The sequence below is a fragment of the Amblyraja radiata genome, chromosome 9 (assembly GCF_010909765.2).
Source record: "Amblyraja radiata isolate CabotCenter1 chromosome 9, sAmbRad1.1.pri, whole genome shotgun sequence".
Lineage (NCBI taxonomy): Eukaryota > Metazoa > Chordata > Chondrichthyes > Rajiformes > Rajidae > Amblyraja > Amblyraja radiata.
The window spans coordinates 43,563,207-43,589,840 of record NC_045964.1 but is presented as its reverse complement, the minus strand read 5'-3'; the positions used below and the strand labels follow the sequence as shown (position 1 = coordinate 43,589,840).

Here is a 26,634-nt window from a genome sequence, read left to right as displayed (position 1 = left end):
CAGACAGGCCGCGGAACGACAGCGCGCCTGCGCCTGCCTGCTTGCCCTTTGATCCCCGCCCCCTGTGGGAGGGGCTTCAGCAACCAGCGCCTGGTCGCCGCTTGTCGCCTTTTACCCGATGCCCGCACATCCTCCATCTGTTCTGTACAACAGTTGAGTTGCAGGAAGGTACAAGGAAACAAGGTGCAAGGAAAAGGAATGAGCGTCCGAGCATTTTGGCTGTTGGGGCTGGAGAGGGGAGAAGCGCCGACTGTCAAGTTCTCCAGGTAATGACACACTGCAGCACAAAAACTGTGTTTAAGAAGGAGCTGCAGATGCTGGAAAATCGAAGGTACAGAAAAAAGCTGGAGAAACTCAGCGGGTGCAGCAGCATCTATGGAGCGAAGGAGATAGGCAACGTTTCAGGCCGAAACGTTACCTATTTCCTTCGCTCCATAGATGCTGCTGCACCCGCTGAGTTTCTCCAGCTTTTTTGTGTACCAGCACAAAAACAGTGATGGGTCCCGACCAGAAATGCCGCGTATACATGTTCTGCAGAGATGCTGCCGGACCTGCTGAGTTACTCCAGCACTTTGTATCCTTTTGTGTACTAGCCAGCATCTGCAGTTCTCTGTTTTCATAGGAACAGGCCCGTTGGCCTATAATGTGTGCCGAACATGATGCCAAGATAACATGATCTCCCTGCCCATGATCCATATCTCCCCAGCGACAAACAGCATAGCCTCTGATATTCTTCTTCTTGCGAATGAAACATAAACCAAATAAATAGTTAGATCGCAAGCCGGGTGCTGAGCAGGTGTTGAGCTCTAATATTGAATTTGATGATAGGAATTGAAAATAGGAAGTGGCAGAGTGCAGAATTTTCTTCCTACAGCTGACTAAACAGCAGACACCTCGCATTGACACAGAATGATACAAATGCTGACTTTCTTGGATAATAAGGGATGATAAGGGATATAGAGAATAGGTTGAAACATCAAAAAAGAGGATGTACGATGTACAATACACGAATTCAACAATAACTTGAAAAGGGAAGTAAAAGGGGAAATAAGACTCAAACAGAATGTGAGAATGGCAATTAACGTAAAAGGGAAACAAAAATCGTGTGTGGTTATTTTTCCCTTGGATTAGATCTTCCGCGCCAGCTAACATGCAGACTGAACAGAGCAAGTTCTTGACCCAAAGGGCCAAGATGATTAGAGTCAGAGTGATACAGTGTGGAAACAGGACCTTCGATCCAACATACCCACACTTCCAACATGTCCCAGCTACACTAGTCCCACCTCGCTGCCTGTCCATATCCCTCCAAACCTGTCCCATCCATGTGCTGTCTAACTGTTTGTTAAACATTGGAATAGACCCAGCCTCAAATACCTTCTCTGGCAGCTTGTCCCATACATCCACCACCCTTTGTGTGAAAAAGTTACCCCTCAGATTCCTATTAAATCTTTTCACCCGAAACCCATGTCCTCTGGTCCTTGATTCACCTACTCTGGGCAAGAGACTCTGTGCATCTACCCGATCAGTTCCTCTCATTATGTTATACGCTGCTATAGGATCATCCCTCATCCTCCTCTACTCCAGGGAATAGAGTCCCAGCCTCTTCAAAATCTCCCAAGAGCTCAGACCCTCTAGTCCTGGCAACATCCTCGTAAACTTTCCCTGTACCATTTCAGCTTGACAACATCTTTCCTATAACATTGTGCCCAGAACTGAACACAATACTCTAAATACAATCTCACTGACGTCATAATACAGTGCCCTCCAGAATGTTTGAGACAAGGACCCGTCATTCATTTATTTGCCTCTGTACTCCACAATTTGAGATTTGTAATAGAAAAAATCACATGTGGTTAAAGTGCACATTGTCAGATTTTAATAAAGGCCATTTTTATAGATTTTCTGGTGATGCGCTGCCAGCATCACTTCTCTGGTGATGCGCTGCCAGGCCTGTATTGCAGCCATCTTTACCGTTTGCTTGTTTTGGGGGCTAGTCCCCTTCAGTTTTCTCTTCAGCATATAAAAGGCATGCTCAATTGGGTTCAGATTGCGTGATTGACTTGGCCACTGAAGAATTGGCCATTTTTTAACTTTGAAAAACTCCTTTGTTGCTTCAGCAGTATATGGTTGGGATCATTGTCTTGCTGCAGAATGAACCGCCGGCCAATGTTTTGAGGCATCTGTTTCAACTTGAGCAGATAGGATTTGTCTATACACTTCAGAATTCATAATGCTATTACCATCAGCAGTTGTATCATCAATGAAGATAAGTGAGCCAGTACCTTTAGCAGCCATACATGCCCAGGCCATAACACCCCCACCACTGTGTTTCACAGATGAGGTGGTATGCTTTGGATCTTGGGCAGTTCCTTCTCTCCTTCATACTTTGCTCTTGCCATCATCCAAGATATAAGTTAATCTTCATCTCATTTGTCCACAAGACCCTTTTCCAGAACTGTGTTTGCTCTTTTAAGTACCCCTTGGCAAACTGTAACCTGGCCATCCTATTTTTGTGGCCAACCAGTGGTTTGCACCTTGCAGTGTAGCCTTTGTATTTCTGTTTATGAAGTCTTCTGCGGACAGTGGTCATTGACAAATCTACACCTGACTCCTGAAAAGTGTTTCTGATCTGTCGGACAGGTGTTTGGGGATTTTTCTTTATTATAGAGAGACTTCTGTCATCAGCTGTGGAGGTCTTCCTTGGCCTGCCAGTCCCTTTGCAATTAGTACGTTCAACAGTGCTCCCTTTCTTCTTAATGATGTTCCAAACAGTTGATTTTGAGGGAGTGCAGCGTAGGCTCACCAGGTTAATTCCCAGGATTGCGGGACTGACATATGATGAAAGAAAGGATCGACTGCGCTTTTATTCACTGTAATTTCGAAGGATGAGAGGGCATCTTATAGAAACATATACAATTCTTAAGGGATTGGACAGGCTCGATGCAGGGAAAAAAATCCCCATCTTGGGGAGAGTCCAGAACCAGGGGTCACAGTTGAAGAATAAGGGGTAGGCCATTTAGGACTGAGATGAGGAAAAACGTTTTCACCAAGATTTGTGAATCTGGAATTCTCTGCCACAGAAGGCAGTGGAGGCAAATTCACTGGATGTATTCAAGAGAGATATAGCTGTTAGGGCTAATGAAATCAAGGGATGTGGGGGAAAAAGCAGGAACAGGGTACTGATTCTGGATGATCAGCTATGATCATATTGAATGCTGGTGCTGGACGAAGAGCCGAATGGCCTACTCCGGCACCTACTTACGATGTTTCTATGACAAACGGGCACATCACCGAAACCCGAGGCGCACCACAAGTCACAGGACAGATTAGAGAATGTACTTTGCCGCACAGGTATGCAAGCACTCATACCATTTCATGGACCTGTTTCCTTCCAGCTTTCTTCATTACCACCCATCTCTGTCTCCTTTCTCCTGACACCTGTCTCTAAACCCCCTCATATTTCCCTCTCTCTTTCTCTCATGCAATTCTGCTCACCATATATTTTTTTTAAAAGGTAGTGAAAAATGTGGAGGACGTAGTGGAGGTCCTAGATTAGAATTATTTTACATGCAAGGTTTAGAACATAGAACAAGGTTTAGAACAAGACCTGTGGCCCACAATGTCTGTGCCAAACGTAATGCCAAGTTAAACACATCTCATCTGCCTACACATGATCCATTTCCCTTCATTCCCAGCATATCCATGTGCTTATCTAAAAGCCTCCTAACGACACTCCTATCTGTCTCTACCACCAGCCTTGGCAGAGTGTTCCAGGCATCCACACCCTCTGTGTCTAAAATAAAATTACCCTGCACATCTTGAAAAGGTTAAATGCTTTTAAATATATAAAAGATACATGGTGGAATACTTGTCTGTAGGTTGTAGCTTGTATTTCTTCTTAAGCAGGCTTTCTCTAGTGAAAAGTATCATCTGATAAGAGACCGATGCCTTTGAAATGTCTTGTCTTGGAAGCTCCAGCTGATAAGAGATCGATGCCTTTGAAATGTCTTGTCTTGGAAGTACCAACTGATAAGATGCCTTTGAACTGTCTGGTCCTGAAGGTGCTGTAGTGATGTATATTGGCTGCGTCTTGTGACCAGAAACTAATGCCTTTGAAATGTGTCTACCAATTGATAAGAGAGACAACCAACTGATAAGAGACAAGCTCAGACTTGTCCTATCGTGATGTATATTGGCTGCATCTCGTGACCATGACCAACATCTTTGGAATGTGACTAAGTGACACACAGTATAAAACATCGTGCAAATCTTTGTTCATTGATGTGGGGAAGTCAAGTGTCTATTGCTTACTTGATTGATTGATTATACCTTTAATAATCCTTTTCAGGAAATTACGTGCCACGACAGCTTCAAGACAAACATAACACCACACATTTCCTCAAATGGCTTCCATACTTAACAAGTTAAAATACAAGTTAAAATACAATTAATTTTAAAAAAGTGCAATTATTTATGCGCATTATAAAATCTTATAGCAGCTGATAAACAGGACTTCCTATATCTCTCCGTTTTGCACATTGGTGCAATCAGCCTCTGACTGAAGATGCTGCTCTTGATCACCTTCAGGGCATGGAGTGGGTGAGTGGGGTTTGTCATTATAGAACCTAGTTTGTTTAGAGTTCTGGCCTCTGCCACCTGCTGGACCGTTCGTTGCTCAGCCCCGACCACTGAGCCGGCCTTCTTGATTAGTTTGTCCAGTCTGTTTTTATCCGCTATACGGGCGCCATCTCCCCAACAGGCCACAGCAAAAAACAGAGCACTGGCCACCACTGAATGGTAGACACTGCACAGTAGGGGTTGGCAGATATTAAATGACCTCAGCCTCCTTAAAAAATACTTGACTGGTGTATCCCCGTCACTTTCGCCGGCTAATGATCAATAAAGCTTGAGTTGGTTTACCTAACCTTCCTGCAGTTGTCTGTTTTTTTAAGTAGTGAACCATATTAATCTCCTTTAAACTTAGCCCCTAAAACCTTGAAGCTGTAGCCTCTAGTTTTTGACATTTTTATCCTGGGAAAAAGGTTCTGACCATCAACACAAAGTTGAGGTTGCACTCACTGAGGCAAAGGAGATTGAGGAGGGATTGAATGGAGGCAAGCAAGATTATGAATTGTTTAGATAATGTAGGCAAAGAGCAGCTGCTCGCCTTAGCTGATGGTACAAGGGCAAGGGAACATATTTAAGGTGTTGTACAAAAGATCCAGGTCATCTGAGGCTGAACTTTTTACACACTGCAGTTGTAGGGAGTCGCTGCCTACAAGTGAGGTTAAAATAAAAACAAGCAATAAAAAAAAAGAAGACACAAGGAACTGCAGATGCTGGCTGAGCATGACGTTATCTGTAGGAATCATCATTAGTCATGAGCAAGGTGCCGGAAAACTGGAGATTAGCTAATGTGCTTTTAATTAAGAACGGCCGCAAGGAAAAGCCTATCAGTGAGCCTAACATCTGTGGTAAGCAGGTTACTGGGGAGAATTCTGCGGGATGAGATATACAGTATATGCATTTAGATAAATGGCTGATTTGGGATAGTCAGCATGGTTTTGTACAGGGGAGATCATGTCATAAATCTGAGTTATTTGAAAAAATAACCAAAAAGGTTGATGAGGGCAAAGCTGCAGACGTTATCTGTATGGACTTCAGCAAGACATTTGATAAGGTTCCTCACGGTAGGCTGCTCGGGAAGGTTAGATCGTATGGGATCCAAAGAGAGTTAGCCCAGTGAATAGAGAATTAACTTAATGGAAGGAAACAGGGTAATGGTAAAAGGTTGTTTTATTGGGCCGGAGGCCAGTGACTAGTGGTGTGCCTCAGACATTTGGGCAGGTACATAGGATAGGAAAGGTTTAGAGGGTTCTGGGCCAAACGCGGGCAGGCGGGACTAATGCAGATGGGACACCTTGGTCGGCATGGACAAGTTGGGCTGAAGAGCATATTTCCATGCTATATGACTATGACTACAAAGTACTGGAGTAACTCAGTGGGTCAGGCAGAATCTCTGTAGAACAGGGATGGGTAGGTACCCTTTCAGGACAGTGGATGAAGAAAGCTGGAAGCGAGAACAGGCAGGACAAATCCTGGCAAGTGATAGATGGATAGAAGTGAGGGAAATTTTGAAAGGCAGATGGTTAGACAAAGAACAGAGATGAAAAGACAAAAGGCATGAGATTAGGATAGAAGAGGGTGCAATTTGTAAACCATAAAAGGGAATATAGTTAGAAGGGAAGAAATGGCTGTATACAGGTGAGGCAGAGGGAAGGGGGGGGGTTCACGGAAGAAGAGAGGGGTAGGTACTTAAGGGAAACAAGTTTGCATGACCATGGGGAGGGATGAATAAATGAGTGACTGAATTGGTCCACAGAGAATTGGCCTGAACAATTGCTCAAATGGCCTCCTCCTCGTTTGTCTGTGAGTGAAATCTGGGCATTTTCATTAGATTCCTACTACCATTATTACTGGTGTTAAAAGGCCGGTTCAAATGATGTTAAAACAGTAACGTTGCTGCCTTCAGGATGAAAGTAAATAAAAATAAGATGTAAATTGTATTCTTAATTGATAAGCAAACTATATTGCACATATAATTATAGCAAAATACACATTTTGTATTAATGTTGCATTTTATTTGCAACTTATGAATTATTAGATTAGAAGTCATCATTCAGTTGTGTTATTATTAAAAGAAAACATGCTTTTTTTTATAGGCAATATCCAACAGTTGAAAAAAGAGCCAGAATTTTCAATGGGAAAAGCTATACAAAAGTGCCGGAGGAGAGAATCTTTCTTAGTGCACTGTTATGTGAACTTGGTATGACTGACCTGGACAAGAACTTTGTGGAACACAGAGACAGCTGTTGCAGAATAAATAAAACATCCATTTATGAGATTACCATTGGAGATGGCATTCTTTGGCCCGTCCTTGTAATGACACAAAATGCAGTCCTATATGCTTGCCTTCCTTTGGTCGAACAAACTCTGAGGCCCCACCCACCATTGATAAATCTCTGTGGGATTTCTGCTGCATTTGCATTGCTCACGGGGTTGATGGCCTTTTTAAATTTGTCACAAAGAAATGAATCAGAAATGGCTACCAAGTTGGCTCAGCTCCCTGCCATGCTGATGCATGCCTGCCCACTGGGCACTCTAACAGACACTGATTTTGGATTGATGCAAACCCTCTCTGGGAGCCATGGTCCACAGAATTCAGTCTCGTTGGTGCCGACACAGAAACAACCAGCTTGGAAGCCTGGCACATACAAGGGGAAGCCTCAGGTTAATGTCTCCATCACTGAACAAATTCGGTCAATGCAGTACGGCAAGAAAGATGTGATTGATGTATGGCAAGAGTATGGAACTGTAACATGCAAGGTTAGTATGGTATATGTACATACTCCGTTTGGATATCACACCCCCAACACAAACAAAGAAGGTGTGTTGTTTTGTTTTAAAGTTTACAATTTTAACACTGAAGTTGTACGTCTATGGATTATTAATTTTATTTGTTTTTGATATTCTTATTGCTGTAAATTTGATTTTCTCACTTTGCTGAAGCCTAATTAAATGATAAGGCATATCATTGAGATTTGGGTTTATGTTTAGTTTTTATGAACAATACAGATTGTATTGGCAGCGCAGCAGGTAGAGCTGCTGCCTTGCACTGTAAATTGCCCTAGATGTGTAGAGTGTGGATGAGAAAGTGGGATAACATAGAACTAGTATGAATGGGTGATCCAAAATCGGCATTGTCCCGGTGGGCCGATGAACCATTTTTTGTGCTGTTTCTCTCATACTATAGTCTTATAATGTACAAGGGGACATCAAATTGTTAGACAAAACATCAGGTGCTGGAGTAACTCAGTGAGTCAGGCAGCATCTGTGGAGGGAATGGACAGGCGCAAAGGGTCCCAGCCCAAAATGTCTTCTGTTAATTTCCTCCACAGATGCTGCCTGACCCGCTGCGTTCCTCCAGCACTTTGTGTTTTCCTCAAGATTTCCTCATTTGTGTCACACGTAATATGAGAAAATTCTGCTTAGCAACAGCATTTTACTTCAGAGTATCAATATGATAGATTCAAGTCCCACCACAGGACATGAGCCTATAACCTAAGATGGCACAAATGAAGTGCTGTATTTTCAGAGATACTATCTTTCTGAAATGCAAAATGAAGGCCTAGTCCATTTTATCAAGTGGATGTAAAAGATTCCATGGTTCATTATGAAGACAGTCAGACAGAGATGTACTTCAGGCCAAAATTGATTTCTTGACCAAAACCAGTGAATGCACTGAATATGTATGCAAAGCTGTGTGCCTGCTTATAACAGCAGCAGTTGCACTTAATAGCCGAAGCACTATTATCAATTCATTTTTCTTGTGAGCGTGCAGCTTGCAGCAGACTGTCTGGTATTTGTACTTTCATTATTTAATAATAACTTGTTTCTCCTTTGTTAAATAGTTCTATTCCTAACTTGCTGCATTTGTTCCAATTTAGTGTGATCTGGAAGGAATAATGCCAACTGTTACTGTGAGCTTAAATTTGCCCATCAATGGATCTCCTCTCCAGGATATTCTGGTGCATCCTTGCGTCAGTGCTGTTGACTCCACGATCCTTACTTTTAATAGCATTGATGATATGGATGATTCACTGTTCAATGGACCGTACAAGTTTCCCTTCACACCACCATTGGATGTGTTTAAACTCTGCTGCTATACCTCCCAAGTTAGTATACGTTTACTTATTAAACTCCAAACAAGTGTATGTGAATTTTGATTCAAATTATGCATTTTCTCATTAAAAGATTTGTGTAACTATACACACATTTTCATTAAAATTGTTTTGAGTTTGCTTTGTGCTGTTTCCTAGCTTTGATTTATGGTCCTGGTGTCAGACCTGTCTTAGCACTTGCACTCACTGTTAAATGTGTGTCATAGGCTGTCAGTTGTGTTAGTTGTGAAAAGGAGTGCCTTATAATCAGAGATCCTGGCTTTTGGATGCATTGGTTTTCAAAAACCAATCTACTTATTCGTGTGCACATAACTTTGCTCAAACATTTAAAAGTGTAGAAATACTCTTGTTCTTTAAGTCCCTCAACCAACGTCACTACTGATCATATATTATTGCCAATTATCAGTCCTCTGTCTCTGTGCTTACTGTATTTTGGTCAGTTCTTTGACCTTTTGTATAGCCTTTTGCATATTTTGATTGTGGACTTGTTTTAACTGTCCTTTTTTGCAGAATACCGGGAAGTGTGTAGATGTAGGATTATCGATTTGAACTGAAAAATTGACATGCTATAGTTATAATAGCCGGGCAGGATTGGTTTCTGTCAAACCTGGTTTGTGACCACGACATAATCCTTTCCGCTTCACCTTGCCCAAGTCCCTAATTCTAAATTGGAGCTTGAATCAGGGCTACTTGGACATCATTGAATTTATAGAATTTTCCCTTTAAAAAAAATGTATTGATTTTCAATCACAGAAATCTGAAAATAAATAGATTCTGCAATTGAATTTCCAAGTCACGATGTTGACCCAGAATGTGTAACATGCCCATCAGCTCCTTTAGATAATTCCACTTTTCAATATCATCATGGTTGATCTGATCAAGTGCCCCCTCCCGCCCCTGGTGATCAAGCGATCATTAGATTTAGATTCTCCCAAAGGGCAGACACTCTCCATATCCAATCTGTTGACCAATTCAGATCTTGTTCTTCAATAAAGTTCCCTCTCACTCGTTTGAACTCCAATGGATACAAGCCAAGCCTGTCAGATAGGCTGAAATGCTTTTAAAAGTTATTAATTACACTAATAGCTTTTCGTGTTAAGGTTTACCCCATAGTGGAATTGTTTGAAATAAGATCATCTTTTTATATATAAGACAAATATCAACACCAAGTAAAGCAGAAGAGATCAGATGTGAATGAAGTGGGATGGTAAAATTAGAGGCCTGAATATTTGAATACTCTTGCCTTGTTTGCAGGCACCAATCCCTCCAATTCTTGGTTTCTATCAAATGGAAGAGGAGCAACAATTAAAGATTGCAGTAAATCTGAAACTTCACGAGAGTGTCAAAAATGGATTTGAGTATTGTGAAGCCCACATTCCTTTCTACAACAGGTAATGGAGGGAGTAACTTAAGAGAAACTTAAAGGCAGCACAGTGGTGCACCTGGTAGACCTGTGGCCTCATAGCGCCAGAGATACGGGTTTGATCCTGGCCTTAATTGCTGCTTGTGTGGAGTTTGCCTGTTCTCCCTGTGACTGCATTAGTTTCCTCCTGGTGCTCTGGTTTCCTCCCACATCCCAAAGGCTTGTTGGTTAATTGGCCTCTGTAAATTGCACCCAGTGTGTAGGGAACGGAGACAAAAGTGGGATAACATGGAGCTAGTGTGAACGGGTGATCGATGGTTGATGTGGACCCATAAGGCCGAAGGGCCTGTTTCCATGCAACATCTCTAAACTACATTAATGCCAATGAATGTTTAGTTTGGAAATTGAGAACTCTATAACTTGCAAAATTGAGGAATGGGGCAAGTAGTCAAATGGTGTATTAAATTACCATTTCAGTGTGAAACGTACTATTTCATTGGTTTGCTTTCAGTACTTTTAATTAGTGTCAGAGGTTGGCAAACTGGTGATGGATGAGTTGCTTTTAAATGGGATAGTGTGTGGTGAGTGAATTAGATTCTGTGCTGGGTAGAGTTTGGAAGGCTAAACAAGAATACTTTGCAAAAGAGGACCATCTTCTCAAGTGGCAGATGTAGAAAGCTATATATTTGCTCTTGAAATCTATTACAGAAACTAGAATATAATTGCAGTTGAATAGATATTAATTGTTCCTTAATGACATTCTGAAATTTCAACTACAACTTAATTTTTCTTCATGTGTGGCACAATATAAGTCCCTGAATCTGTTTTCTTAGCAAGTTGCCTTTGATCAGTGTGAATTTTCCTCTCTGGGCACTCTATACAGACTGATCCTGTGGACTGTTTGTTAAAGGGATTTTCTTTGGTAATTTAAATAGGTAGTTACAGCTACTGCAAACAAACCTGACATTTAGAGATACCAGTTACATTTGCAATATTGATTCGCATTCAAACCATTAAAACAGTTTTAATAACTATCTTTACATTTCAATATTGATTCTATTAGAGCTAAATTATTTGGAGGACTTTTCAACCATGACGACTTCTGAATTATTTTAATCTATTGTCCTCTGTGCGGTGTGATCATAGATTCATTTTGTACACAGCACGATTTAAAGAAAATACCACTACTACTAATGATGTTAATGTTATGATAACTATAAATTTGAAAAGTTGCATTCCATTCAATCCTACAAGGCATTTAGATTTGGTTTAGTTCAGAGATACAGCGTGGAATCTGGCCCTTCAGCCCAAGTCCACGCTGACAAGCGATCACTCGTTCACACTAGTTCTATGTTATCCCATTTTCTCATTCACTCCTTACATAGTAGGAGCAATATTACAGTGGTCAGTTAACCTACAAACTCACACATTTTTGGGATGTGGAAGGAAACTGGAGCACCTAGAGGTTCAAGTTCAAGTTCGTTTATTGTCATGTGTCCCTGTATAGGACAATGAAATTCTTGCTTTGCTTAAGCACACAGAAAATAGTAGGCATTTACTACAAAACAGATAAATGTGTCTATATACCATGATATAAATATATACACACATGAATAAATAAACTGATAAAGTGCAAATAGCAGAAAGTGGTTATTAATAATCAGAGTTTTGTCCAAGCCAGATTTAATAGCCTGATGGCTGTGGGGAAGTAGCTATTCCTGAACCTGGTTGTTGCAGTCTTCAGGATCCTGTACCTTCTACCTGAAGGTAGCAGGGAGATGAGTGTGTGGCCAGGATGGTGTAGGTCTTTGATGATACTGCCAGCCTTTTTGAGGCAGCGACTGCGATAAATCCCCTCGATGGAAGGAAAGTCAGAGCCGATGATGGACTGGGCAGTGTTTACTACTTTTTGTAGTCTTTTCCTCTCCAGGGCGCTCAAATTGCCGAACCAAGCCACGATGCAACTGGTCAGCATGCTCTCTACTGTGCACCTACTGAAGTTAGAGAGAGTCTTCCTTGACAAACCGACTCACTGTAAACTTCTCAGGAAGTAGAGGCGCTGATGAGCTTTTTTGATAATTACGTTAGTGTTCTCGGACCAGGAAAGATCTTCAGAGATGTGCACGCCCAGGAATTTGAAGTTCTTGACCCTTTCAACAATCGACCCGTTGATATAAATGGGGCTGTGGGTCCCACTCCTACTCCTTCCAAAGTCCACAATCAGTTCCTTGGTTTTGCTGGTGTTGAGGGCCAGGTTATTGCGCTGGCACCATATGCACAGTTGCTCGATCTCCCTTCTATATTCTGACTCATCCCCATCAGTGATACGCCCCACAATAGTGGTGTCGTCAGCGAACTTGATGATGGAGTTTGCACTGTGGTTGGCTACTCAGTCATGGGTATAGAGTGAGTACAGCAGGGGGCTGAGCACGCAGCCTTGAGGTGCTCCCGTGCTGATTGTTATCGAGGCTGACACATTTCCACCCATACGAACAGACTGTGGTCTGTGGATGAGGAAGTCGAGGATCCAGTTGCAGAGGGATGCGCAGAGACCCAGTTCTGCGAGTTTGGTAACCAGTTTGGAGGGGATGATTGTGTTGAATGCCGAGCTGTAATCGATGAATAACAGCCTGACATATGAGTTTTTGTTGTCCAAGTGGTCCAGTGTGGAGTGGAGGGCCAGCGAGATCGTATCCACCGTTGATCTGTTGTGGCGGTAAGCGAACTGCAGTGGGTCCAGGTTTTTGTCGAGGTAGGAGTTGATTTGCTCCATGATCAGCCTCTCAAAGCACTTCATCACCACCGGCGTTAGTGCCACTGGTCGATAGTCATTGAGGCACGTCACCTTACTCTTCTTGGGCACCGGTATAATTGATGCCCTTTTAAAGCAGGTGGGGACCTCAGACCTCAGAAGTGAGAGGTTGAAAATGTCCGTAAAAACTCCCGCCAGTTGGTCCGCACAGGTTTTTAGAACACGACCGGGTATACCATCAGGACCAGGTGCTTTTCGGGGGTTCACCCCTCTGAAGGATTTCCTGACGTCAGCCTCTGTGACTGAGACTGAAATGCCATCACAGCGAATGGGGGATCGGGAAGGCACATCAGTATTCTCCCTGTCAAAGCGTGCGTAAAACGCATTGAGATCGTCAGGGAGTGATGTTTCACCGACATTCGAGCTGCCTCCTGGTTTCGCCTTGTAGGAGGTGATTGCATTCAGGCCCCGCCACAGCTGCCGAACATCTGTCTCATCCTCCAGTTTGGAGCAGAAGTCCCTTTTGTCCTTTTTGATGGCCTTACCAAGGTCGTATCTGGACTTCATGTAGGCCACTGTATCATCGGACATGAATGCCCTGTGTCTGGACTTTAGAAGAGTGCGGATCTCAAAGTTCATCCAAGGTTTCTGATTGGGAAACACTCGGAAGGTTTTTGTAGGGATGCAGTCCTCCACACAAATTTATTTATGAAGTCTGTAACGACTGTGGCGTATTCGTTCAAGTCCGTTGCCGAGTCCTTGAACATTGCCCAGTCTACAGACTCCAAACAGTCCTGGAGTTGTTCTTCTGCCCCCCCCCCCCCCCCCCCCCGACCAGCTCTGTGCTGTCCACACTTCTGGGGGTGCGCTCTTCAATTGCTGCCTGTAGGCAGGAAGAAGCAGGTCGGACTTACTGAAGTGAGGGGGAGGGATAGAACGATAGGCATTCTTAATGGTGGTGTAACAGTGGTCGAGGGTGTTAGGTCCTCTGGTGCAGCAGGAGACATGTTGGTGGAAGTTGGGGAGTGATTTCTTGAGGTTCGCCTTATTGAAGTCCCCAGCAATGGTGGTAAATGCCTTGGGGTAAGACGTCTGGTGTTTGTTGACCACGGCGTGCAGCTCCTCCAGTGCCAGACGGACGTCTGCCTGGGGTGGGATGTAGGTCAGGATAACGGAGGTGAATTCTCTTGGGAGGTAGAAGGGACGGCACTTCACCGCCAGATGTTCGAGGTGTGGAGAGCAGGAGTTGGACAGGACTGCCATGTCGGAACACCACTCAGAGTTGACCATGAGGCAGACGCCCCCTCCTCTCTCTTTCCCAGATGCCAGGGTACGGTCCATACTGTGGATGGAGAACCCTTCAGGCTGGACCACTGAGTCTGGGGAGCTGGGGGTGAGCCATGTCTCTGTGAAACAGAACACAGAGCATTCCCTCAGCTCCCTTTGATAAAGCAGTCTTGCCCTTAAGTCCTCCACTTTATTTTCAAGGGACTGTACATTAGCCAGTAGGATAGAGGATTATGTATACTCTGGAATTTAGGAGGATGAGAGGGAATCTTATTGAAACATATAAATTTTTAAGGGTTTGGACACGCCAGAGGCAGGAAACATGTTCCCGATGTTGGGAGAGTCCAGAACCAGGGGCCACAGTCTTAGAATAAAGGGGAGGCCATTTAAGACTGAGGTGAGAAAAAACTTTCTCACCCGGAGAGTTGTGAATTTGGAGTTCCCTGCCACAGAGGGCAGTGGAGGCCAAATCACTGGATGGGTTTAAGAGAGAGTTAGATAGAGTTCTAGGGGCTAGTGGAATCATGGGATATGGGGAGAAGGCAGGCATGGGTTATTGATTGGGGACGATCAGCCATGATCTCAATGAATGGCGGTGCTGGCTCGAAGGGCCGAATGGCCTCCTCCTGCACCTATTTTCTATGTTTCTATGAGGAAACACTTTTTCATACAGAGAGTTGTGAGTCTGTGGAATTCTCTGCCTTAGAGGGCGGTGGAGGCCAGTTCTCTGGATACTTTCTTTTTTTTTCACTTTAGTCTTTATTGCTTTTATGCATACACAAATAAAACACAAATATAACAACGAAACATACAACAATGCAGTGAAATGTACAACCGTGCAGTTCAGTTTACAATTAATGATGCAGTATACAGAACTATTTTCGTATAAAAATTTTTTTCCAATAACTTACATTATTGTCAATAAAATTATAGAGTGTTGATGTCTTTATTTCTATACCTAATCCATTTTTCCCATTTTCTGTTAAACTCGTCTTCTTACATTCTTAGAGAATATGTCATTTTCTCCATGACACATATTTCTGTACTATATCTAACCATTGTCTAAGTCTGGGTGTGTCCACTGCAAACCAGTTTCTTGTAATGGCCTTTCTGCCAGCTGTGAGTAGGATTTTAACCAAGTAATGATCTTCCTTCAGCACCACTGTATATATGTTACCCAGGTATAAAATGGAACACTTCTTGGAGACTATATATCCTAATACCTCCTTTAATTCTGAATTCACTCTGTCCCAAAATGGTTCTATTTTTGGGCAACTCCAGAAGATATGTGCATGATTTGCATCTGTTTGGCCACATTGCCTCCAGCATGTTTGCTGCCTTAGAATTTGCTTGCTTTTTATGTTAGGCGTAATAAAGAAACAAATCAAATTTTTCCAATTAAATTCTTTCCATTTTTGTGAATTAGTGGATGTCTGTAGTGTTACACACATATGATGCCATTCTTCTTCTGAGATTGTGATGTTCAATTCCTTTTCCCACTTAAATTTTACATTAAAAATGTAGTTTTAGCTTGACATTCCATTAAACTATGATAAAGTTTAGAAATAATCCTTAAAGTTTTTTGATGATACGCATTAACTATCACTTCTATCACTGGATTCTTTTCTTCTAATGCCTCCCTTTTTACTTTTTTGCTTTAATAATCTCTCAGTTGGAGGTATCTTAAACCAGGGATGTATGACGCAACATTTAAAGAGTGGATGAAGAAAGGAATGACTGCATTTTGTACTGTTACTGAAAATGGAGACCTAAGAAGTTTTCAAGATTTGAAGGATAGATTTGCACTTCGGAACCAAGACTTGTTTAGATACTTCCAACTGAGAGATTATCTCTGGATACTTTCAAGAGAGAGCTAGATAGGGCTCCTGAAGATAGCGGAGTCAGGGGATATGGGGAGAAGGCAGGAACTGAGTACTGATTGTGGATGATCAGCCATGATCACATTGAATAACGGTGCTGGCTTGAAGGGCCGAATGACCTACTCCTGCACCTATTGTCTATTGAAACCGACATGGTCACAGGCAGAATATGCAAACTTCACACAGCCAATCTCCCAAAATCAGGATTGAATGAACTGTTCAGTTTAGTCTATTGTAAAATGTACGGAGGGACAGTGAAAAGCTTTAAGGCCCTGTCCCACCAGCATGCGATTGCATGCGTCTGGCATGACCAAACGTGGTAGCTTGAGGCGTACGGCCTCGCGGGGCCGGTCCCACTTCCAACCGCGGAGCTGTCTGGAGTTATGCGGGGCTGGTCCCGACATCTTACTCACCAATCAGCTGGGCAGGAGGCAGGCCGACTGAATATGGACTTTGCGTGGCGTCGGGCGGTGACATCATCACGCAACGGCATGCCGGGTGGTGATGTCATCACGCCACGAGCTAGGCGCACAACGTCAAGACGCTGCGTACGGCGCCGCGGGGCTGCGTACGGCCTCAATGCTGCTGCGGGCCGACAGGCCGTTGCCGCGTGTAATATTTGGCCAGGATGTGACTCATAGAGGGTTGGCCAGGATGTGACTCATCCTTGATTATGTTGCTGGCCTTGCCTAAGCAGCGTGAGGTATAAATGGAGTCAATAGAAGGGAGGTTGGTTTGTGTGATGGTCTGGGCTGCATCCACAATTTGCGGCATTTTCTTGGGGTCTTGGGTGGAGCTGTTCCCAAAGCAAGCTGTGATGCATCCTGATAAAATGCTTTCTATGGTGCATCTGTAGGGGTTGGTGAGAGTTGTAGGGGACATGGTACACAAAAATGCTGGAGAAGCTCAGCGGGTGCAGCAGCATCTATGGAGCAAAGGAAATAGGCAACGTTTCGGGCCGAAACCCTTCTTTAGACTGAACGTCCTAAACCGTCTAAGGAAGTCGAGGCGTTGGTGTGCTTTCTTAGTCTGCTTCAATATGGGTGGTCCAGGAGAAGTTTTTGGTGATATTGACTTCTAGGAATTTGAATTTTTTAACCGTCTCTACTTTGGCACCTTCAATGCAAACAGGGGATTGTGTACCGCTTCGCTTCCTGAAGTCGATCACTATCTCCTTTCTCTTGCTAACATTGAGTGAAAGGTTGTTGTCTCGACACCAGGGCACTAGGTTCTCTATCTCCTTCCTATACTCAGTCTCATCATTATTTGATATCCGGCCCACAGTGGTGGTGTCATCTGCAAATTTGAAAATTGAATTAGATTTCTACATGGCTGCACAGTCGTAGGTGTACAAGGAGTAAAAGGGGCTGAGCACGGAGCCTTGCAGAGTACCAGTGTTGAGGATTATCGTAGAGGATGATTTTTCCCCTATCCTATGAATAGGAGTCTGATGTAGGTGTCTCATCCAGGTGTTCTAGGAATGTGTGTAGGGCTAGGGCAATGGCATCGTCCGTGGACCTGTTGTGGTGGTCAGTGAAATGCAGTGGGTCAAGGCTGCTGGGTAGACTGGATTTAATGTGTTCCATGACCAGCCGCTCAAACATTTCATGATGGTGGATGTTAAGGCCACTGGACTGTAAACGTTTAGGCATGAGTTCTTGTTTTCTTCGAACCGAGACCGAACCCGGGTCTCGGGTGCTGTGAGGCAGCAGCTCTACCAGCTGCTCCACTGTGCCTCCTCTAAACTCTTATGCCTTAAGAATTCCTCTTAAGCCAGGAAACATTAGTCAATATGAAAAATAGCTCAATATTTCTGTGCAGAATGTATGCATTCTACTTTTCATAGCATACTAATCAAGTGGGACCCATTGGGTCCCATCCCCCACGTGGGGGGGGGGGGGGGGGAGGATCACGGGGGGGGCTAGTCCCCGAGCGCAATACTCCACCACTCACCCATAGGTCCCAATACTCACCACTCCCTAGAGAGGGAGGGGGCAGCAGAGAAGGAGGGGGGGCAGAGCGGGAGGGGCAGCAGAGAGGGAGGGGGGTTAGAGAGGGAGGGGAGGTAGAGAGGGAAGGGGAGGTAGAGGGGGGGTAGAGAGGGATGGGGGGGTAGAGAGGGAGGGGGAGGGCGGTAGAAAGGGAGGGGGAGGGGTGTTGAGAGGGAAAGGGGGGCAGAGAGGGGGGGGGGCAGAGCCATCAGGCCATCAGGCTATTCTCCACAGCCATTAAACTCCTCAAACAAAACTCTGATCATTAATAGCCCATTGCACTTTATCTGTTTATTTATGTGTGCGTGTATATTCATTGGTATATGGTCACACTGATCAGTTCTGTTCTGTATTTATTTATGCCTACTTTTTTCTGTTGTGCTGAAGCAAATCAAGAATTTCTATTGTCCTATCTGGGACACATGACAATAAACTCTCTTGAATCTTGAATCTCTTATCACCTCCACAGGGAAAAAATGTGAGTAAAATGTGTGAAAATGGGAAGGCTGTGGCCTAGCGTTTGTAAGGAAATGAGAATCAAGCAAATTGTTCCTAGATCTCTCTCTTTTTTTAATAATAATATGGAAGAACTTATAATAATTCCTCAAGAGTCAGAAGTATTTAATTGTCATCTGTACCAGCATTGGAACAATGATATTCGTTGTTGCATCGTTACTGGCCCATAAATGCAATGTTCTTCGATTTTGTACTTTTGAATGTTTGTACCTTTGAACCGTCTGGTTACCTAGTTACTAATTATTAATTTATTGTATTATTCGTAAATGCAGTTTGATAGACAATGTGTGAAGTTGTACAAGTCAGTAAGGAATCTAAAGGCAGATTATTATCTGGAGAAAGATTGCAAAGTGCAGAGGGATTTATGAACTCGTATCACTTCATTGATGTAGCAGAACAAAAAATATTTCCACTGATTTCAAATCCAAATGAATTTCAAAACTTTAGCAGGCAGGTGTAGGAAGCAGCTCAAAAAGCAAATGGCATATTTGCCTTGAAGACACTGTGTGAAGAAGGATCCCAACCCGAAACGTCACCTATCCGTTCCTTCCACAGATGCTGCCTGACCTGCTGAGTTACTCCAGCACGTTGTGTTTTGTTGCATATTGGCCTTTATTGCCAACAGGTTGGAGTTTAGAAATGGGGAAGTATTGTTACAATTGCTCAAGTTACTGGTGAAGCCTATGGATCTTATTTAAGAAAGGATATACTATCATTGGAGGTTCTAAAGAGATTCACTGGGCTTATTCCTGAAATGGGAGAGTTGCCCTATCGTGAGGAGCTAAAGAAATTGGATCTGTATTCTGTGGTGTTTGGAGGAATGAGGGTGATCTTAGTCAAACATGCATGATCCTAATCATAATGTTATTTGGGGGATGCTTCCATGAAAGGGGAAATCTTGAATGAGGGGCCCAGTCGCAAGATAAAGGAGTGGTCATTTAAAGCTAACATGCACAGGAATTTCTTCTTTCAGAGGGTGATGAATCTCGAATTCTCAACCCCTGTTGTTTGTGGAAGCTAGGTTATGCGAATATTAAAAGAAGTGGTCGGTGTACTTTTGAAAGATCAGGAATTTTCAGCTGTGTGGAATGAGGCCTGAGACAATTCGCCCATGATCATATTGAAAGGCAGGGTATGCTTGAAGGGCCGAGTGGCCTTCTCGTCCTGTTTTCATGGGTTTTGTTGCTAAATGTAAATAGATGAATCCTAAAGGAAGTCAAACAGAATTCCAAAAGTTTTGAAATAAAGAAAAAATATATGATTTCCATACATTTTATGTTGTATCTATTCATCCTAGTCTACATTTCTTGACAGGGGTCCAATTGTAAACACTGAATGCAAGGTGAGCCACGGGCAGCTGGAGGTGGCACGAGAGAAAAGCTTACTGGTTTGGATCATTGGTTAGTGTGCAAACTGTTCTATTTCACTTACACTATTTAAAATACACAACATTTCTTTAATAACTTATCTAACGTGAGTTATTTCCAACATGAATTAGTCTTCGTAGTAGGTAAATGAACCTTGCGTTTAATCATGTATGTTAGTTCCCTTTTTAACTAAAGGGATTAGGATCAATGTCACTCTGCTTTTCATAGTTGGCGTTGCAAAGAGAAACTAAACTTAATGTATTAAACTGCTTCATTATGTTTATGCATTGTATTTATTCGTAAAACATCCAATCCTTGCTCCAATTCCATGCCCGTTAGCTTGCTTCAGCCAGTAAATTGAAATGCACACATGATGGCAGTCAGACTTCTTTTTATAAGTAATTGCAAACACCATATCAATTTGATAAACCTTTTTGTATTTGATTATTCAACTGACCAGAGATGTACAATTCCATGAGTTATTGGATAATGATCAATACAGGTTACGAGGCTAACCAAAATCATGATCTAATTGTGTATGAAAATTACAAAAAACGCAGATGCCAAAAATCTGGAACACAAAGCGGGAATGCTGGAAACATTCAGCAGGTAGTACAAATTCAGCACCGGTAGAAAGAGAAACAGATCTAATGTGTTGGCTCAATTTTATTTTTGAGTGTTTCTATGTCCACAGATATTGCTTGTCCTGCTTTCAACCATTTTTAGTTTTTGTTAATTTGTTGGTATTTTCTATTGGTTTATTATTGTCATGTGTACCGATATACAGTGAAAAGCTTTTGTTTAAGTGCTATCAAATTAAATCAGGTAATTAATCCATGAATACAATCAAGCCATACACAAGTACAATAGGAAGAACAAAGAGAAAAATGCCAGAGTGCAGAATAGTGTTACTGCATTATAGTTTTAACGGTTCCAGATAAAAAATTATATTACTCATTGTTAATTTCGATCTTGTAGACAAACAAATCTTATGGAAAACTGAGGCTTCTAAGGCTATTAGAGTTGTTGCCCAGAATTGACACTTCATATTATATTTTTCAAACCAATTAGATCACATTCAAATAGAAATTATAAGAATCGGCACTCGTGGTGAATCTTTAAGAATACATGCCGCAATAAAAATATACTAAATATAGAAAGATTTATTGAATGCAATTAGTTGTTTGGACTTTGTTTTATTCTGTGTTAAGGTCAGAAATTCCCAAAGTCATTGGAAGTGTCACTAACTGGCACAGTAATGTTCCCTGGGATTGGTGCCACAAACCACTCTGTGCAGCCGAACGATCCATTCTGCACTGGACTCACAGCGTACGTTAAGGTGGGTAAACATGAACCTTTCCATTTTCAGCGTTGGTTATTTAGAGCTGCCAGAGAAAGAAATGGAAATGTGTAAATTAGCAAGGAATGCCCTGATATTGCTTTGATTCCTGCATCACTTTCACTTGAGTTTTGATTTTTGATTTTTTTTTAAATCCTGATACTATTAGTCTACCTAAAGCAATCTCCAAAATTATGAGTAATTAAATATTAATTATCTATCTCAGTAAACATTGACTGAGTATAGCTAATTAATATTTAATTATTAATAGTTTTGTAGATTGCTTTAAGTAGACTAATAGTATCAGAAATAGAGAGACGTCTGTAACTCAAATAGCATATTGAATACTCAACACAATCATTCAATTATCTTTGACTTCCAAACTGTATATCCTGATTGTTGTTCTTCCCTGCCATTGCTCACTCTAAGGAATGATAACGAAGGATGTGTAAAAACTGAAAAATAATAAATTATTTGACATGCTACATTTGTGATATTTTGAAATAATTACTCCTACCTTTAAAAAAAACTAAGAAATTAGATGTTCAAATAATACAGCAAGCATTTTTAAGGTCTTAAAGTTCAAAGTAGAGCTCAAATATAATAAAAAACAGAAAATGTTGAAAATAATCAGTCGGTCAGGCACAATCTGTGGGGGAAATAGGAATAGAACTAGTGTTTAAGATCCAAAACCTTTTGTCAGAACTGGGAAAGAGAAAAATAAATAGTTTTCAACATCAGAGAGTATGGTGAAGAAGCTACTGAACGCAACTTTGCCGTCTCTGCAATGAAAACTAACTTTGACAGAATAGGGAAAGAGAGAAAATGAGGGGTCCCAGTCCTGAAATATAAACTCACTAATGCTGAATGGCCTCTATTTTCTGCTTTTATTTCAGATTTCCAGCATCTCTGTTTTTTTTTATTTCGAGCATGATAAACTGCAGTATTCTTTGTTAGGACTTCAGACTAGTGAGTTTAAATCTATATGTTTCCTTTTTTTGGTTTTTTAAAGCCTCCATATTACAAAATTCAAAGGGTTTTGAAGAAAAATTATAAATTCAGTGCAGAAGATAATGCAACATAATGGAAAAAGAATTGTTGGTGAGGCATCTTAAAACATGGTTAGTTTTAAACAAACCCAAGTGCTGTAGTAACTCAACTAGAGGGGTCTTCACCTAAAACGTCATCTGTCCATTTCTCTCCACAAATGCTGCCTGACCCAATGAGTTCCTCCAGAAGTTGGTTTGAAATCAGGAATATGGTTCATCTCAGTATAGCAATGTTACAAAATTTTGAGATTTTAAAAATCAAGTCTGTAATTTATCCCATCAGATAAAGCATAAAAATAAGTTTAATTTGACACCTAATTCACTTTCATATCTCAAGTATTTAAAAAGTTATGGCCATTTTCATACTCGGAAATGAGCATCTTGTTCCCTATTGATTTTCTATGGACATAACAAAAAAGCTGTGATCGTGAACAGTCAAAAGCCCATAACTTTCTTAAAAATTAAGAGAACTGAATGAAATTTTCAGTTATCATAGATTGAAGCATTCTGAAACAAATATAAAATAATCTTACTTGGATGACCTGAAATTAAAGCATATAATTAGTTAGTTACCTAATTGTAGCTAATTTCAGACTTCAATTACTAGATCTAAACATCTATCCATTTCTTAATAAATGATTAACATTTTTAAATAGCCTAAATGTCCAAATAATACTCACAAATAATTCACAATAAAACATGATTTTTAAATCTCATTTACATTAATTTATAGACCAAATGGAAGGAATTTAGTGTTCAATTGCTGTAAATAAATGCCCATTTAAATCAGCTTTCTAGTGGGTTCCTGTGAACGCGCTGGTTTAGAACGTTCACATTGCGGTAGATTTGTGCCCCAAATGCCGAGAAAAATACTGCGGGATATAATGGGCCCAAAATGAGCTACTCGCAATATTAAACTTTGTATAAAGGGATCTTTAGAAGCCCTTTTTAATGTAAAAATATACAGCCTAACTTCAGATATTTGCTTTATGAGACCCTGAGGTTGCTGGCGGTCGCGGGTTTAGAGATTGATTTTTAAACTACTATAACTATTATACGAGGCCTTTAAAACTAATAATAGCTTTTGCGACGGGGTCTTCCAGCGATTTTTCGTTAATAATTAACTAGGCTGAACATCTTCGATTTGAACAGCCTAGAGAAAATCGCGTTTTAAACCCGCCCCCCTCTAAACGGCGCCAAAATCGCGCACACCCGCAGCAGCAGATTTTCAACGACGCTTCAGGTAGGCTTTGCAACATACCTACTCAGTAGATGAATCAGCTGATTATTTTTTTTAAGGATACCATGAAGAGCATTATAGCCTCCGTAAGACTTTAAATGCTTTATATCTAACTCATTTATCAACATGAAACTTGGATAAGTTAAATTCTTTCCATTCTAATGATGGAATCATTTGATCCATTGCAGAAGACTATTTACATGAGAAAATCATTGCAACTATTTTAGGGGACGTGGAAAGCCAACTAACCATTGGGAATGTTCAGGTATTTCAGTGTCAAGATAATAAAACGTTCTGAAACTGCTAATTAATCTTTCAATTTTTTTAATTTCATTATCAACCCAGCTCTACTTTCGCATCCCAGATTATACCCTGACGGGTTGCTATGTGGACCAACATTCAGTGCAAGTATACTCTTCAGCAAAACCTAAAATTATCACCTGTAAGTTTGAGTAATGTTCTTTTTATGGGCTGATGGTTTGGATTTTCTTTTAACCAAAGTAGATATATCCTGCAGGTGTCAGTCTTGCCTGCAGTAATCAGAAAGGCAACACTGAGAAGGAAAAAAATATTGACTGAGCCATTCACCTTCTCACAATGTATTTCTACCGTGTCTTTCAATTACCTGATTTAAACCATCACATCTATGTGTCTTTACTATTACCTAATCATTTTAAAAATAATTAATCCTCTCATCCCGATGTTAAGCCTTTCCGAAACCTTTCTAGCTCGTCAGTGTCTTAGTTCACAGATATAGCATGGAAACAGGCCTTTCGGCCCACTGAATCCACGGCAACTAGCGAACACACCAGTTCTATGTTATCCCACTTTCTCGTCCAGTCCCTACACACTAGGGGTAATTTACCGTAGTCAATTAACTTACAAACCCACAAGTCTTTCGTATGTGGGAGAAACCCCACGTGGTCAAAGGGAGAACATGCATTATTTTCCCATGTGTATTGAGACTACAGTGAAAAGCTTTGTTGTGTGCTCTCTGATCATTTCATATTCTATACGAGTATAATCTAGCCATACACAAGTGCAACGGGCAGTGCAAAGGGAGCAATAACCAGTATAGTGTTACAGCTTAACGAAGAACAGGTTGAAAAAAAGTGCATAGACCATAATGAGGTAGATTGGGAGATCGGGACTACAATCTTTGTTTATGGAAGGACCATTGATAATGGCAGGGAAGAAGCTATTCCTGAATCTGGTGCATTAAAGCTTTACTATATTTGTACACAATGGGAGGGGGGAGGGAATGACTGGGTGTAAATTGTCCTTGATATTATGTTGGCAATTGACTCATTGCAAATTCAGAAATTCTATTTTTTGTATTATTGCAAAGTTGTTGTTTTTCTATAGATCAACAATTACTTTTGCTGGATGTTTACTGTTGCTACTGAACACCACACTCCACTAACTGACTCATTATTTAACTTTTTTAGCAAAGGAGCTGCTTTCTTCTGAGTATTACATCTGGAACTCTGAAGGCGATGCACCCATAGCCAGCAGATCCTTGCCATCCTGATGCAATTTGGAGTAAACACATGGACAAAAGATTCCAAATGGACATTCAGTTTTATTATAGATGTTTAAAACATCAGTGGGTAGTGGTTTAATTATGCTCCAGAACCTGATCTGCTTTAAAGTGTAACAAATGGGAAAATACCGGAGTGATGAAGTTTGTTTGTCATATATATTGTAAATATTTTGATGAATAAAATATGGAAAACAGATTTTGAGAGAGTGATACAGTTTATTACAAACATGATGAGCTGTGAATCTTTGAGATCTCACTGATACATATCTCCCAAAAACATTAGCCCACTGCTGAGATATAGTTCTGAATGATTCTCCAGCACCTTGAATGAGTGACCAAGATTAATGTGCTAATATTGACAGAGTATTAGATCATTTATTCCTTGTCCTCAATTAATATCTACGATAAATTTGTCACGAGAACAAGGGAAGGAAATAATGCTGGTTTTGATTTTCTCCTGGCCATACCACACAATTGTGTAACAATCATCATCATAGAACAGACTCTTCAGCTCACCAAGTCCATGCTAGCCATCTGTCACCCGTTCTTACTAGCTCTATGTTATCCCACTCTCTACAGACTAGGGGGCAATTTTAGAGGCCAATTAATCTACAAACCCACATATTTTGGATGAGGGAGGAAACGCATGCGGTCACCGGGACCAAGTGCAAACTCTACACTGACAACTGCCAGGTGGATACAGAAGAAGGGGGTGGGGTTGAATGGCAGATGGTTGGACAAAGACCAGAGATGAAAAGACAAAGTGTGAGAAAGAGATATGGATAGAAGAGGTGCACATTGTGAAGGAATATAGGAGGAAAGGGTGCAATGTATGTGCATCCAGGTCGGGCGCAGGGAAGAAAGTAAGGAAAAAGAGGGAGGAAGGGAGGCTGTAGATTAATAATCTAAAATTAGAGAATTCAATTTTGGGTAAATAAAGAACTGTATGTGTGATCTTTACATTCAATTCCAGTTAGCATTTGAATGATGCAGCAATCTTCCTGCATAAAGCCTGTCCAACCCCTCAAGAATTTTGTAAGTTTCTATAAGATCCCCCCTCAAATCTCCTAAATTCTAGCGAGTACAAGCCGAGTCTATCCAGTCTTTCTTCATATTCTTTGTATTATTGCAAAATTATTCACACAGAGAGTGGTGAATCTCTGGAACTCCCTGCCACAGAGGGTAGTCGAGGCCAGTTCATTGGCTATATTTAAGAGGGAGTTAGATGTGGCCCTTGTGGCTAAGGGGATCAGAGGGTATGGAGAGAAGGCAGGTACGGGATACTGAGTTGGATGATCAGCCATGATCATATTGAATGGTGGTGCAGGCTCGAAGGGCCGAATGGCCTACTCCTGTACCTAATTTCTATGTTTCTATATGAAAGTCCTGCCATCCCAGGAATCAGTCTGGTGAACCTTCTCTGCACTCCCTCTACGGCAATAATGTCCTTCCTCAGATTTGGAGACCAAAACTGTACGCAATACTCCAGGTGTGGTCTCACCAAGACCCTGTACAACTGCAGTAGAACCTCCCTGCTCCTATACTCAAATCCTTTTGCTATGAATG

The 26,634-nt window shown here is 41.5% G+C and overlaps 1 protein-coding gene and 1 long non-coding RNA gene across 4 annotated transcripts; one reads left to right on the top strand and one right to left on the bottom strand.

Moving 5' to 3' along the window:
• Positions 1-61: 61 nt before the first annotated feature.
• On the top strand, positions 62-25,264 carry ap5m1 (adaptor related protein complex 5 subunit mu 1). 3 transcript variants are annotated; one of them, XM_033027210.1, is made up of 8 exons: positions 62-266; positions 6,723-7,386; positions 8,508-8,735; positions 9,996-10,132; positions 19,845-19,930; positions 21,109-21,236; positions 23,871-23,929; positions 24,974-25,264. In XM_033027210.1, exons 1-8 carry the CDS (start codon positions 199-201, stop codon positions 24,993-24,995), a joined length of 1,392 nt encoding a protein of 463 aa, XP_032883101.1. In that variant the 5' UTR covers positions 62-198; the 3' UTR covers positions 24,996-25,264. The 3 variants fall into 3 exon arrangements, with proteins under 3 accessions (XP_032883101.1, XP_032883102.1, XP_032883100.1); XM_033027209.1 differs by having other exon boundaries at positions 63-266; positions 23,871-23,967; XM_033027211.1 differs by lacking the exon at positions 23,871-23,929.
• Positions 20,314-24,106, bottom strand: LOC116977035. Its single transcript, XR_004413106.1, has 2 exons — positions 23,966-24,106; positions 20,314-21,282 (listed from the first exon to the last, which is right to left on the bottom strand). It is a non-coding gene; the product is annotated as an uncharacterized LOC116977035 (long non-coding RNA).
• Positions 25,265-26,634: the final 1,370 nt, after the last annotated feature.

Coding starts and splice junctions, on each gene's coding strand:
- ap5m1 (XM_033027209.1), top strand. CDS start 199: ATGAGCGTCCGAGCATTTTGGCTGTTGGGGCTGGAGAGGGGAGAAGCG. Junction 21,237..23,870: donor GACTCACAGCGTACGTTAAG/GTGGGTAAACAT, acceptor TTATCAACCCAG/CTCTACTTTCGCATCCCAGA. Junction 23,968..24,973: donor AAAACCTAAAATTATCACCT/GTAAGTTTGAGT, acceptor TAACTTTTTTAG/CAAAGGAGCTGCTTTCTTCT.